Source organism: Sebastes fasciatus, chromosome 13 (genome assembly GCF_043250625.1).
Source record: "Sebastes fasciatus isolate fSebFas1 chromosome 13, fSebFas1.pri, whole genome shotgun sequence".
NCBI classification, from domain to species: domain Eukaryota; kingdom Metazoa; phylum Chordata; class Actinopteri; order Perciformes; family Sebastidae; genus Sebastes; species Sebastes fasciatus.
In genome coordinates, this window is record NC_133807.1 from 4,791,572 (window position 1) to 4,807,240 (window position 15,669).

The following is a 15,669-nucleotide window of genomic DNA, read 5'->3' on the forward strand; positions in this document are numbered from 1 at the left end:
TAGAGTGCAACAGCGGATGTTATTGGCCTAATGGTGCATCAATTCAAATGGAGCAGCACAAGGTATTGGCGGCATTATCTCCTTTCCTTTGGTAAAGGATGGTCCAGTGTTCACTATGCTAAAGGAGATAAGAAAGGAATTATTGAAGCACCTTTCCTTAGCATTTAGAGAATTCGACTAGCTCTTATCATGGCTGCCACTTAGATACTTCCGGGTCATTTCACTCAGTTAGGATTCTTCCTAAGCAAGAAAGAAGATTCGACCACAGCTCTGGTTTTCAGTTCAGTCTTTGTTGGATCGTAGTTTCCTGTTGCCTGCAGTCTCCAGTGTTTGGATCCACCTGCTCCACTCTTCACGGCAGATTGCTATTAAGTTTACTAAGATATATATTTATACTCCCAAGGTCACGAACAACTGTTTTTAATTTAATAACATCATGTTTAGACTCACTACTACTCTACCTTAGCATGCGGACCAGTGCTGGTATCCCTCCAGACTTGAATATGGCCAGCAGTCCCTCCCTCTGATGCGACAGGCTGTGCAGCACGCTGGCCGCGCAACGGGCCGTCTCCATGTCGGCCGCCATCGTCATGGCGCGCACCACGGCGCCCACCATCGCCGGAGACTGCACCAGCACCCGACGACTGGCCTCCTTACGGGTCAGCTGGTTGACTATCATGGCCGCCTTGTTCACCACAACCTAAAAAGAGCAAAGGGAAATAACGGTGTAAAAATGGAACGCTCAGCAAATTCTTAGTAATTCAGTTTGAAAATACGGCATACCGGATCTTCGTCCCCCAGCAGCTTGGTGAGCTCCGGTACCGCCCTGGTAGCCAGCTCGGCGTCGTCCTGGTAGTTTATGAGGTGGACTATGGCCGTCTTTAGCAGCTGGGAGGGTTCAGCCAGACGTTGCACGTTGCTCTGCTGTGAAGGATCTGATTGGACGGGCATGGCCGCCTCCCCCTCCACCAGGGTCTCTGGGAACATGGCGGCCCTGACTCGCTGAGCCCGGGTTAGTGAGAACTGAGCGTCTAAATCTGTTACAGGGAGATAGAGAACATGAGACTGCTAGTGTGTGTGTGTGAGTATATGAGTGAGTTTACACAAACAAAAACCTCCGAACTGTTGAAAATAGAACAAATAAAAAACAGTAAAACCCGAGTCATGTGGCATGTGTGTGTGCGCCAATGTGCGTGTGTGAGTGTGAAATCAAGAGAGATGAAGAAAAGAAGACACCACAACTAGATTGAATGAATTGGTCAAATAATGCTTATTAAATGTGTAATTAAAGTCGGGAGATGAAGTTTGATTCAACATTTAGCTAGCATGATAATGAGTGTTATCTCAAATGTATTGTTGTGTCCAATTTAAATTAAGTCTTTTGCATTAGTTCCTCAAAGGACAAATATTGAGTTGGAATGGGCCGCATTAAATGTGATCTAATTTCACTAAATATGGCTCAATCTGGTTTAATCCAAAAACATTCTCATCACATAAGGCGTCACTTTATTTTTAGGAATCAAAACCAAAATAGTTGGGTTTAGAACAAAAAGAACAACATGGTTTGGCTTAAAACTACTACTTTTGTAGTTCGAAAATGACGCTGAACGTTGTGAACATGGGGCACGGACGAACAGCTGCCCTACCGCCCGTCCGTTGTGTGTCTTTTCACTCTTTAAACTACGTCACTTTCTCGGAGCGTTTACTGTTGGATGGGTTTACATTGCACTTAATGGAACGCCCGGTGCGTTTCATACCGCCGCTCAAGGTTGCCTTGTGCCGTACTGAACACCGACAGGCCGTGACGTAGCCTCGGCATTTGATGCCCTGGGAATGACCCAGGAATGACTGGGCTGTTTAATCTGGCTCAGGACCAGCAACATATAGTACACAGTGACACACTGGTTTACAATTCAAATATTAGTTTAACTTGACACGCCAGATGGTTTGTTACACCGAACCACCTGAGAAGCCGTCATTAGAAACTGTTTGAAAAAGGGCGGGCACTTTCAAAAAAAATACTTGGCAGGTGATTGGAGGAATCATCTGTCAATCAAACTCTTGCCGAAGCCAGTCGGGAGAAGAGCGAAAACATCTTTTCCATCTAGAAAAGCCTTCAGTGCCGTTCTTTGCTCTTCTTCTAAACAAGAAATACTCTCCAGTTCTGATAGAACTGCCTCTCCGTGTCGTCTCTCACACCTAATCCACGCCTGTAGCTGCCAGTAGCTGCTCACAGGACGCTCATTGGTCTGTGATCTGGCTTGCCGGCCACGAACACATTACTTGAAGCCTGACAAGATGGATTTTTGTGTGATATGTGATCCCGCAACTCTCGCATGATCTTGTGAGATTGCGAGTACCCAGCTGCCCTGCAAGGTAAATACTAGTAATAACTAGAATGGCACTCGGAGAGCGCAGACATCCGCCACCCTCTGACAGAAATTTTTTGGAGGGGTGGGGTGTGGCACAATGAACAATCCATTCGATTTTGGTGGCGATCCGGATCATGATCCAGCTTCGGGATTTTTTTTAAGGATTCCGATCAGCCAGAACATTAAGACCTCTGGGTATAACACGTGCAGTGTAAATGATGACGCGTTGATGACGCGTGACCCTGCCTCTTTCCTTCAGACAGAGAGAGAGCGGGGCATGTGGGGGGGCAACTGTATATTTGGCGTTTTTTCACATTAAACTCGGTGAAATTACAGTTGAGTTGGACCAAACGTACTTTGATGATTGTTGGAAAGAGTAACGACGACGGTTTAGGTGAGTTTTATTTTGTTTCTGTCCAGTTTGAATGAAGTGTTTTACGATGCTCCGCTACGTACAGCTGATCTCAACATAAACAAAAACACACGTGGATGATGGTGCAAGCTGCATGGAAAGGGGAGGGGGGGGGGGTCAATCGTACTCGGGCACCTTAGCGGAGGTCTGCGCATTCTAATTACCAATGGATTCCCAAAGCTTTCTAATTTCATGATATCCATGTGATACCTTCAGTCTAGTTCGAAACTTGAACCTGCTACAGCCTCTGAACTTCCACAGTGGCTTTGAGCTAAATGCTAATGTCAGGATGCTCCATAATATGCTCAGCATAAAATGTTAATATGCTTAGTTCATTGTCTTAGCATGGTAACATTTGCTAATTGGCAATAAACATAAAGTACAGCTGAGGCTGATGGGGATGGTAATCATCCAATAATAGATATATTTTACTTTGAACCTCAGGGTAGCACGACATTCAGAGGATCATCAATGGCAATCTATTTCATCTTTGTGGAGATATTTCAGCTGACAGACATTGCCACGCTGCACTTTTTCCAGTGCCATTTCAAGATAAATATTTGAGGAACGTTCTTCTGAAACCTCACTCCTCACTCACATGGTGATGCTATTTGGTCCCAAACAGTATTTGAACCTTTTCAAATGCAGAACTTGATGTAGCTAATTAGGGTGATAAGTATGCATTTATGTATTTAAGATTTACAACATGAAGCAGTGGAATAATTGCCAAGATTAACTGAGCAGAATATAACCATCTGCTGTTGAACCTGAAGGATGATTTTTTTTATATACACTAACTGGGTGGTAAAACCATATTTCTTGTTGAGCCTCAGGTGCTATCATCATTAAAGACATTTTGTAATCGTGCCTAAGGAGGAATAATTGCTGGGTAGATAATTTAATAATCTCAGAGCTGATCACTTGTGAATTCAACTTTATTAGTCTCAGCCTTTAGAGGGTGATTATACTTTTACAATGATATTCACTCATAAAATAAGATATCTGACAGCATGCTCAAAAAAGGTGTTTGGCTTCAAACATACAATGTCACCACGGGACCTGAAGCATCCGTTGCAGACAGCACTGGAGAAACTGATGTCTTGGAATAATCCTTTCCTCAGGGGGGAAACTATGATTACAAAGTGTCTAGAAGCAAAAGAAAATAGTCTCCTCGGTCTGGACCGGGAACACGACAAGCTCAACTGTGTCCTTACAGTTTATAATAACCTCTTTTTTTATGTTGCCTCACCCACAAGTGTTTTGGAGGCACGGCTGAGCCTTGTTATCATGGATAATCCCACCAGGAATTTGGTTTATCTCCAAACTTGTATGGGAATTTATTCAGTTCCCAGTGGAAGGAAATATTCCTTGTCCTTACAACACCATTTCTAATGGTATTACACATTCAAATAATGCATAGAAAATCATGTGGTTGGCCAGATAAAACATCCAAACGTCTGTTAGGACAGAACCTGCTTCTTCATTTCAATACACCCTTTTCACACCAGGGTTCAATGTGTGTCTAAAAGGGTTAACCCACGTTGACTGCCTCGGCTTCGCGACCCAGGTTGAGAGGCGGGTCGGACCAGGGTCAATTTCAGTGTGAACGGCACGCACGAGGGTCGCTGATGGTACGTGTCCACTGGGACGTTTTTTTATCACGCGCCGCTTCCCAGCGTTGGACGCTTGGTAGGATGCCACTAGACACAACACTCTCGGCACCTGATTGGACGAACACTTTCCCTCCGTGGGCTGCTGCTGCTCCCAGCTTTCAAGCCGGAAACAATATGGAGGCTCGTTTGGAAACTTTCTTCTCTTATATCACGAAAATAGTTCACCGAAATGTGTTTCTGAAAACATTTGAGGCGAGAAATAAGCCATGCAGCTGATGAATTTGTCTTAATTTTGGATCAACAACGTTTATTTTAAAAGATTCTCGGGAGTTTGGAGAGGCGGCGAGTCGCGTCGGACGGCCGTGATTTGCATAAATTAGACCAGACCTCAACTTAATGCAAATGAGGAACGGCCGTCGTGACGCTCGTTTTCTCGAATCGCGCTGCAACGCTACCAGAATGCATTGCACGGCTGCTTACATAGACAATGAATGGAAAGCGTGGAAAGGACGGATACTGTGGACACGTACCATGACAACTGGGACGGGACAAATGTATTTGGTTGCAAACGGGGACACACGGCCGTGACGCAATTGTCACAGGTTCACCACAGCTCAAACAAACGGTGCAGGAATGTTTTCAGATACAACGGTGCACATTGAACACATTGAACCACTCGGACATGTGGCAAGACTTTGAGGTGTGTATAATACATAATTTGGTTATGGTGGAAAGTAAAATGGCCGGCATGGCTGCCACAAGGCGTTTTTTGCGATGGCTCCATATCTGAAAATGTTCAGTTTGTTGCCCCAAACTGTTCAAGTGTACCAAGTTTCATGTGGTTGTGAAAAAGTGATCATCATTTTCGCATTTCACCTGGAGTATAACCCAATGATACTGAATCGGGGCCTCATCAGTTGTAACATGTTTATATTGACAATGAGGTAAGAGTGGGAAAATATAAAATAATGGATAGAGAATACATTTCTGAGGAAAGTTTTTTGAGTGTTTGTATTATTGTGTGTTTCTGCTTCTTAGAAAGCTATTTACAAACTGCCCCAATAACAGAATCCAATGCAAAGCTCTGAACATTCTATCAGATACAATCTGCAAAAAGTTACGTTTATTCTGATAAGAAATGCTTTTATTGTTGTTATTCATGTAATATATCATTTTATGCTGGAACTATCCATGGGCACATCAGATCAATATGAAGGTAGATATAAGGGCATTTGGAGTTGCATTCAGAATTTGCCCCATTTCAGCATTACAGGTCAAAGGTCAAATTCTCTTCACATCAGTGTCATGACATTGCAACCGATGGATAGATTATAGTCTAAGCTTTACAACGATATATGACTTCATGATATTGTGTCTTGGTTACCCTCTTTTATATTGGATCTATGTGTAAAATGGTAAAAAAAAAAAAAAGATGGAAAAATTTGAATGATGGAGGGATGAAAAACGGAGTGATAGCACATAGAAAGATACCATTGCTGCGATGCTATCATGCATTTTCCAACACTAGGGACATAGACCTTTTAAAAAATCCCTATGAGACATGGCCCCTCCAAAGTGGCACGACGGCTACATTTTGGGGGTCAGGCTCATGGACTAGTGGGAGCTCCTGGCCGTCCACGGTGAGGAATAAATTAAGTGGTAGATGACCGGGGAGGTGAAGGACAACGTGTGTATACAAACATAACAAGGCTGCTTAACGAGAGAGGCATCCGCCGTCTTACACAGAAACAGAAACACACCATGTAAGCCGACCACCTCGCGGTACAGCCAGCTGTGAGTGCATCTGTTTTTAAAGCACGTTTTCTATCTGTAATGTTACCTTCTTTTCTGTCGCCTGTTTCATGTCTTACATAAAGTACCAAACCCAGTTCTAGTCTATATTTTTAAAGTGTCAAACAGCTTGGAATTACTGTCCTACTGGCTGACAAAGACGTTTCGAACACAAGGGAGGAAAAAGGGTGACAATCAAGCCCAACACAGCATGTCTTGTTGTGGGATTATCATCGGTTATTTTCTTTGGGTGTTGGGTAACTGACATGGAAATGCTCATTTCATTGCAAGGAAAAGAGGATTAAAAGACTGTTTCTTCATGTTTACCGTACACTGGCAGTATGTAGACATGATCAGGGGGAATGGAGAGAGGGGAGGAATATAGTGAGGCAGCTAAGTGCAAATTTTGGTACAAGCTTCAAATTTCGCACAGGGACTCATCAAGTTCGTTGAAATAATGTTAGCCCCTTGAAAATCAATCTGTAATGGTAATTATATGAATGAATGTCATGGCACTGGTTTCCCAAATGATGATCTAATTAGCCCGCTGTCAGATATCCGCACCTGAATTGATAGGATCCGGAATGAGGGATGCACTTTACAATACCGATACCTGGGCTCTGGGTTATCGGCCGAAACCGGGTACCGATCCGATACCAGTGTTTCATTAATCAGCTACATGCACCACTGTGTGGAAGTGACTGGGATCATTCTTTTATGTGTAAGGCGACACCAGGCTTGAATAAAAAAATCGCTTTCCTGACTTTGTAAAACAAAATGTAACAAATACATAGATATAAAATTTAAAGGGACTGTTTGTAACTTCTTACACGTTTAAATCAATCCGGGTCGGTGTCCCATGCGCACTCATGTGGCTACGTTGTTCAGACTCAGACTCCAACACAAACTGCACGGAAGCACCAAAACCGCAAAGTTCTATCTTGTTAAGTCCGTCTTGCAAAACAGTGTTGGCCGCGGTCGGAGGACGCGGGAAAGATCGTAGTTTTGGTCTCCAGGGCCGGAGTCTGCTGTACTCTGCTCCTCTGCTCGCCTTCACTCAGCTCGCTCCACCTCACATGCATGCGCGCACACTCCACACTGCAGAAGTTACAGAGTTAGTAGCTCTGAGAATATCTAGTGAATGTTCAGTGGAAGTTTGTGCAGAAATAACTGGTCCTCCAGACCAACAGAGGTTTCCCGTGTCTTGTGAAGTGACGGGGCTCCGCAACGAGAAACGTTATCGTCTCCGACCGAAACTCTGATGTCTCCCCTGTTCCCTCCGGCCGCGGTCGGGAGGCTGAAGCAGGAAGAGCCAACACTATCAGCATTGATTCATGGAGAGACCTTCGTCTGGTCAGCTAACATTACTGCCAAGCAGCTGAAATATAGAGTGATATTGTGGTTTTAGCTGACGTGTGTCGACTCACTGTTTTGATGGATATCGCTCACATTCAGGTAGCACGTGCACACGGGTGAGCGCGAGCAACAGGACGCTGACTTTCGTTGACTTAACGGCCACAGGTGTCGCTGTTACAACCAATTTCAGATTTTTACAAACAGTCCCTTTAATGATTGTTATTTATTATTAAAATAATAAATCGTACACCAGCAACTTGGTAGGAATTACAACTCAAGTGTAAACATACTTTAATGCAGCAACATATAGGTACAAATATGGAGTTAATATTCCAGTCTATAATGTATATAGTTTATAAACACAGAATTGAATGGATCGGCCTCGTTGCCACCGATACACGATCCAGCTATTTGAGTCAGTATCGGTCCGATACTCGATATCGGTATAACCCTAGATGTGCCAGCGTGGGACAGCTGAGCCAAGAATGATGGAGCTTTAGTTATACAGACGATGTACACAGGACTTGAAAAACATGATGGCCTTCCAGGCAGGATGTGTATGTAGTCAGGCATCTGTATGTAGGTCACAGTACCTGAATCCTAGTGACTGGAGGTGGACAAAGCATGGCGAGGGATTTGCTGGATGACTCTGCAAAGTGTTGCCAATAGCTGACGAAATGCAGATGTACTGTAAGACCGAATGGCATGGAAGATGCAAATGCTATCTGAGTATGCCAGTTCGAAGGTTTGATAAATACATGATGCATCCAGAGGCCTACTTACCACGAAAACTGAATCATCAAGTCAAATATTAGGCAACTGAGACATAAAATGTCTTAAACTGTGAATAAATCCATCCTACAAAACCCAGATGTTGTGAAAATAGAATATTCATGTTTCAAAACATAGGAATCGATAATTCAAATATTAATTTTGTTTTGGACAATTTTTGTTAATTGATATTTTGTTGAGTGATATGAAGATAATTGCATCCAGCATCTACCTTCTCTTCCACTAGCTCTGGTAACTCAGTGCAATCAGCATTTCTTTCATCAATCTTTCTGGAAAAAAAAATGAATGTGTTCCTGGAGTGTACTATTCATAAATCAGTACTTACTACAGCACTTTATAATAGAATTGAACCCTGCGTCATTTGAAAAATGATACATGAATAATGTATTAACATATAAAAAACTGCATCTCCCATGAAATTTTACTAATCATTGAGCACAACACATTATTTCAACTGTTGGGTTTCTCTCTTAAAGGGTTGATGTAAAACTGATGTGGACACGGACGACAGATATGCATGTGGTTCTGTCTGTACTACATCGGTGTCTGCGTACACAGATGTGCTCGCACGTTTGTTGACAGGTATGGTCCACACGTACAGATCTGGGCTCTCTCATGTCCCAGAGGGGCTGTAGCTGTAATCTCTTATGTTTAATACGGGTAAATCGCCAGCGATCCCGACCTACAGTACATTACTGCCTTTAATGGTCCAGACACAAAAAAACGACATCAGAGAACTAACGTAGGCCCGTTGTGTTGCCTCACGTCGACTCTGTTGTGGCTAAAAAGTTGCATTCAAACACACCGCAAAGACTACAGCCAATTGCCAGCTCCACACCAGCAGGTGGCGGTAGTCGGTATGTATCTTCTTGTGCACTGATTTGCTTAAGGGTGCTTTCACATTAGAGTGTAGAGTCGGCCTATTTTCACATCAAACTTGGTGAAATAAGAGTTTATTTTGGCCAAACCAGAGTTGGTGATTGTTAGAAAGACTAACGACGACAGTTTTGGTGAGTTATATTTAGTTTCTGTCCAGTTTGAATGAAGTGTTTTAAGATGCTCCGCCACTTGAACAGCTGATCTCAACAATAAACAAATACACGTGGATGATGACGCAAGTGTACTCGGGTACGGAACAACTTCACCAATGTGAAGGCTGAGCGGAGAGGGGGGGCAATCATACTCGGGCATGGTACGGACCCATCGTACCTGATGTGAAAACGCCCTAAGATGAACGGCATATCGGAGCGATTTCTCTCACCAAAGGGCTCTGCTGCCGATTAAGCATGTTGAATCGGCGGCGGAACCTCCGACACTGGCAGCCTAGAGCCAACGGTGCGGGACACACCACCTAGAGCAACAGATGGTCACCGACAGCTCTAAACTGGCGGCCTATCGGCTTGATGTGTCAGGACCTTAAGAGACATTGGCAAGTTAACTTGTCGTGTTAGCTTGTCGGAAAGGGTGCTAAATAACGCTCCAAAGTTAGGCTTCATTCAACTGGCACCTTCATTTTCACAGGGGTCCCTTGACCTCTGACCTCAAGATAAGTGAATGAAAATGGGTACTATGGGTACCATCGAGTCTCCCCTTTACTACACCTGTGGTGACCTCTAGGATAATCACAGCCTCATGAAACTTTACAGCAACAAACTAGAGACCTAGAGCATTCAGAGGATGGATGGGTCAAACTACAGACCTAGAGCATTCAGAGGATGGATGGCTTTCTAGATAAACAATAAGGGGGTTTACTGAACAAATACAGTTCTTGCAGAAATCTCCAAATGCCAAATGTTTTCACAGCATGGCTTTTTCTATGGTGTTCCTCAAGGTCTTGCTGTCTTAATGCGATATTTTAGAGGGATTATCGACCATTTTTATCAATTCTTGAGTGGTAAAAAGTTGAGGACTATTTTCAGTGGCATATTAATCCACCTTTGGTCTTCTAGCGAGTACTTGGAGCAACAAGACGGTGTATGTGGGATTGAGTCTAAATAAATGACGGTGTGTAACTGAATTATGTACAGTGTTGATATTTGGCGTCTAGGCTCTGACCTTGTCAATGCTCAGCACATATAGGAGTGGGGAGTGACACTACTGACTCCTCGGTGTTGTAGGCTCAGAACCTCCAGGTGGATGCTGGGGTGAAACAGGCTTATGAACAGCAGCAGCAAGAGCCGGCAGCATTGGTATCGTAATAGTTTGTATGTTGCACTAAATTATGAATGGGGCATTATAAATTCATCTAGTATAGATATTTCATTTGAAAGGTACACATTAACACTTCTGGTGTGACATTTTCCTACTTTTCCTAACTGATGTGTTGTTAATATATTTACATGGGAGTAAACATGTTGTAATTTTGTAAATTTGTACACTTTCCTGTAAAAGGTAATGTTTACCTTGTTTTTAACAAGTAGTTTAGAACTTGTTTTATTTTAAGAACCAAACTATAAAGTATGTGTTGAACTTCCACAAGCTTTTCCTCCTCTTTTCCTTCTTTACTCAACTAAGGCACACACGTTATTTCCTGTTTATTTTCCATGCTTTGCTACATGTGACACTAAGTTACTTTAAAGCTGAAGTAGGCGAGATTGGAGCAAATATGATTTTAAAAAGTTATATAAAAACGGCATAAAATATATCCTAATGGCATCTGCAAGATTTCACATACTGGAGGAAAACAAGCATTAAGAGCTGATCTGAGGTCTGCTGTCCAGCTGCCGTCTCTGAGAGCCGGCTGTCAATCACTCGCAAACTCCGACCAAACGGTCAAACTAGACAGTGCTGATCAAATATGAATCAATATTATGTTACGTTAATGCCTATTTCTCTCCTCAGATGTTTTCAGAATCATCTTGTAGTGCACGGTTTAGCTGTTAATTGAGAACGTTTGTGACTACGCCGCCGCCATTGTGAAATCTGGTGAAGGAACGCCAAGTACCGGTCACGTGACCATAATGCTCTCTCAATGAAAGAACAGATTTTTTAAAGTCTGAAAACAGAGCCATGAGGAGGTGCATAAGTCTAGTTTTCTCTCAGAACACTTGAATTTCAATATGCAATATTTATTTCCATGCATAAATCAGTGGAAAGGCTTGTGGTTATTTATTTCTTTAGCAATCATTTGATTTATCTTTTTGTAATATTGGTGTTCATTATGCTCTCTCTTTTTATTCTGGACTTTTCCTTGTGAAGGCACAGAGAGCATTTATGCAAGACAGACCCTGTGAATTTTGATTTTTTTTTCTCTCTCTCTACAGTTGCAGGGATGCTGTTGCCATGTTTGGTACCTTGCAATCAAGTGCTGAAAGAAAGTACTAGGATGTGTGGTCCTTTTCCACTATACAGCAAGAACTGTCAGGTGTGTAAGTGAGTGAGTGAGTGAGTGAGTGAGTGAGTGAGTGAGTGAGTGAGTGAGTGAGTGAGCAGAGCACTGACGGGAAAATACCAATTTAGCATTGCACTTCTCCATTGTCAGACTTCATGGTGGACAGATTAAAAGAAGCTATTAAAATTGATGCAACAGAACCAGAGATGTTGCATTTTTTCATTCCACTCACTCTTCTTCCTCGTCAAAATCTGGCGCCTATATTACTCGTGATGCGAGTGGACTGCCGATAGTTTGGGAAGAGATTCGGTATACTAGTAACGACTAATGTAGCCTCAAGCAGAGATGAGCAGTGGGCTACAGAGGTCTGGTAAACTAATTTCTTTCTAACTCCAAACCTCCAGATTATTTTTTTTTCAAACTTGTAGTCTTCAGACCCAACCGACACTGACTCAAGTGACAACACATTTATCAGACTTCACACAGCTCCCTCCGGAGATACAAAAGGCTTTATACAACTTTTTTTTCAACATATGCAGTAGTTAATCCCCGACACCTGGAAACTGATTTTATGGGTAAAATATTTGGAGTTCCCCTTTAAGTACAAAGTACAAGCATATTCTTACTATCATGAACAGAGTTATTAACCTCAGTTTCAAGGAACGGTAGCCAAGGAAGAGGCATTATTTTGTCTGAATATTTGGATTGATGAATAATACCATCATTACACGTGTGTTCAAACCTTTAATTTCATCTAATTTAAAGTGGCAGTAGGCAGTATATTTTTGGCATCATTGGGCAAAAATTCCATAACAACTTTTCAGCATATTGTAATTCAAGTGTTCTGAGAGAAAACTAGACTTCTGCACCTCCTCATGGCTCTGTTTTCAGGCTTTAGAAAATCCAGGCCGTGACGGGAGACTTTGGCCAATCACAGGTCATTTCAGAGAGAGAGCATTCCTATTGGCTGTGCTCCGGTCATGTGACCGGTATTTGGCGTTCCTTCACCAGATTTCACAATGGTGGCGGCGTCACAAACTTTGTCATTTTACAGCTAAACCGTGCACTACAAGATGATTCTGAAAACATCTGAGGAGAGAAATAGGCATTAACGTAACATAATATTGATTCATATTTGATCAGCGCTGCCTAGTTTGACCGTTTGGTCGGAGTTCGCGAGTGATTGACATCCAGCTCTCATAGACGGCAGCTGGACAGCAGACCTCAGATCAGCTCTTACTGCTTGTTTTCCTCCGATATTTGAAATCTTGCAGATGCCGTTAGGAGCACTGGAGGATACAGAGGCGCATTATTTTTTTCAGGTTATCTGTCACATGTACTACTGTCACGATATAGTGACCGTTTTATGAAAACAACTTTTTGTTAAGTCAAATCTCCAGCCCTTCAGAGAAACTTATTGATGTGTAGAAGCCGATTAAGGAAAGTTAAAGTGTCTATTAATTTAAGTACTGAATGTACGTGTGAGTAATAAGAGACTTACATTGTGGGATAATCCCTTCTGAGAATAAGAGGAGCCCAACCAGCATCCAACACGTTCCCATACTTTGGCTGCTTATCTGCTATTGTGCATTCACTTATACCCATTCATTTTTAAATGCACATGTGCAGGCAGCAAAGAAATGTTCTTCAAAAATATATGCTTTGATTCCGTAATGCTTAAGGCTTTGATGTCAGTGTGCAGTGTTACAATAAAACTACAAGTATTTTAGACTCAACTACTCCTACAACATATGTGTAACAAGGCTCAGCTGCATCATGTGTTCCCTATGGGGACATATCAATGCTCTTTTAACTCTCATCAACTCATTTTAGCATCAGATTTTGAGACTAGTCAGTCAGACATTAACAAACATGGGAAACATGCACAAGGTTGTATACTAAATTGGATGTGTACATATTATGTGGACATGTCCACATGTGCAGATAAAGCGTACAGTCTGCAGGCTCAACAGAGAGTCTGTGAACCTTTACATGTTTACCAGACCCACAGGGCTACATGGATGCAATATCGTTTGAGCTTAAAGTATAAGGCTAGAAATATTCTATATTTGTTGTATTGTCAACAAATCCCATGTAGACCAAAAGATGTGGAGAGCAGTAGTGAATGAAGTAGACAGATTGTTTACTAAAGTACAAGTAAGATACCACGGTGTAAAAACACTCCATTACAATTAAAAGCCCTGCATTCAAAATATCTCCAAATATTCTCCAAATGTTAAGGAAAGGAGCTTCAATGCTTCCTTTATTATCTCCTTTAGCAGAGGATACACTGAACCATCCTTTACCAAAGGAAAAGAGAGAATAACATCCCACAATTCCTTGCGGCCGCAACTTTTAAAGCAACGCACCATTCGGCCGATCATAATAACAAGCGATATGCTTATCTTTATTATTATTTTCATACGCTCATACACTAATTGGGATTCATTTTTAATATGAGTGGACAGTGACAACCATTTCGTTTCACTTTATTTTTAATTATTAATTATGTATTTTGAACATGTAACAAATACCTCAGTAAAAGACAAAACAAGAATAACAAATAAAATGAACAGTAAATAATCAATTAACAAATAAGCAACATAAATAAATATTACATGTCTGAAAAGAAGTTGGAAGAAGTATATGGTCCTACACCTTCTCCATAACTCGAACAATGAACTCAATATTTATCATATATTCCTTTGTTTATTTCAATTCTAACCTTAATAATGAAGTGATATTTTTCACCGGTTGTCCACGTTTAAGGTCAGATGATCCTTTATTATATGTTGATAAAGTGTTCCAGCAGCAGAAGGACCTGCTGTATCTCTCTTTCACACACCGCGGTAGAAGCAGCCTGTCATTGAAAGACCTATTTAAGAAAGCAGGGGGAAGCAGCGCCTTTTGTAGTCCATTCAGAACATTGTAGTTTCACCACGGCAGGCTAACATCCGCCGCCGTCGCATCATAATTACGGAGCCTAGAGTGAAAGAGCAGTCGGATTCTCTGAACACCGCGGTTGTCTTTTCCTAAGTCCTTCTGAATTCTCCTTCTCATCTTTCCTTGACCTCATGACGTTTTCCATCGAGGTCAAGGAAAAGTGGTTAGGAAAAGATGTTCGGACGTCATTTTTTTACTTTTCGACCGCACCCTGGGTCCAATGTGTCAGTTCTTACTGAAAGATTTTTTGGAGAACATTTCTCAAATATGGGTCATGCTGCTTTGAAGGCATGTGGGTGGATATGTTTGAATGGGGCTAATGGGACACCTTAGGTGGGGTATTTGTGGCTTGATGTGGAAATTGCAGAGGGGTGTTATATCCCGGTGTGACCTGTTGGTTGTGAAAGACTCCCCAGATGATGTAACACGGGAAAAAAAGGAAAATGGTGCCGGGCAAAATTGGGATGATTGTAATGAAGAAGTGCAAAGAATGTTCATCGTGTCTATCGGGTCTTTCTTGCAATCTAACTTCCTACCTATCTACGGAAGGTTTTGCTAAGCATCTTCACCTGTCGTAGTACCTGCTGGGTCTTTGTAGCTTGTTTCAGCCTCAGGGTTTCAGAGTAACAACTCCACAGGTCAGGCAGTAGTAGTAGAGGCTTTAGGAGTGGAGGAAGGGTTGCTACCTTGCTACCTATTGGTGTCCACATCTTATGTGTGGATGCAAGCGAGAAGAGCTAATTGTCCCTGATGTTAACGTTGGCCATACAGATGTGTGCATAATTCCACGAACCAGAGGCCAGCGGCCTAAGAAAGCCGAGGGCTGCGACGCTCCGAGAGAAATATGGAAAACTATAGTGCCATGAAGTTGGAGTTGGAGCTGCTGGCCTTGAAGTGGGCAGCTATGGATAAGTTCTGCAACTACCATCTACTGAGAAGGAAATTCCCAGTGGTCACGGACAATAATCTCCTCAGCTGGCAACAGCAAAGTTGGGAGCAGTTGAGCAAAGATGGGTGTCGGAGCTAGCCCAGTTTGATTTTGAGTTGCAGCACCAACCT

The 15,669-nt window shown here is 42.4% G+C and overlaps 1 protein-coding gene across 4 annotated transcripts in view; it reads right to left on the reverse strand.

Annotated features, from left to right (window-relative positions):
* Positions 1 to 15,669, reverse strand: part of LOC141781487 (junction plakoglobin a-like) — a 133,533-nt gene that overhangs the window by 36,736 nt on the left and 81,128 nt on the right. For all 4 annotated transcript variants that reach the window (XM_074657251.1, XM_074657252.1, XM_074657249.1 and 1 more), the window contains 2 exons: positions 784 to 1,037; positions 462 to 700 (listed from right to left, as the gene is read on the reverse strand). In XM_074657251.1, the coding sequence (XP_074513352.1) occupies positions 462 to 700; positions 784 to 1,037 (493 nt within the window). The remainder of the gene's footprint in view (positions 1 to 461; positions 701 to 783; positions 1,038 to 15,669) is intronic.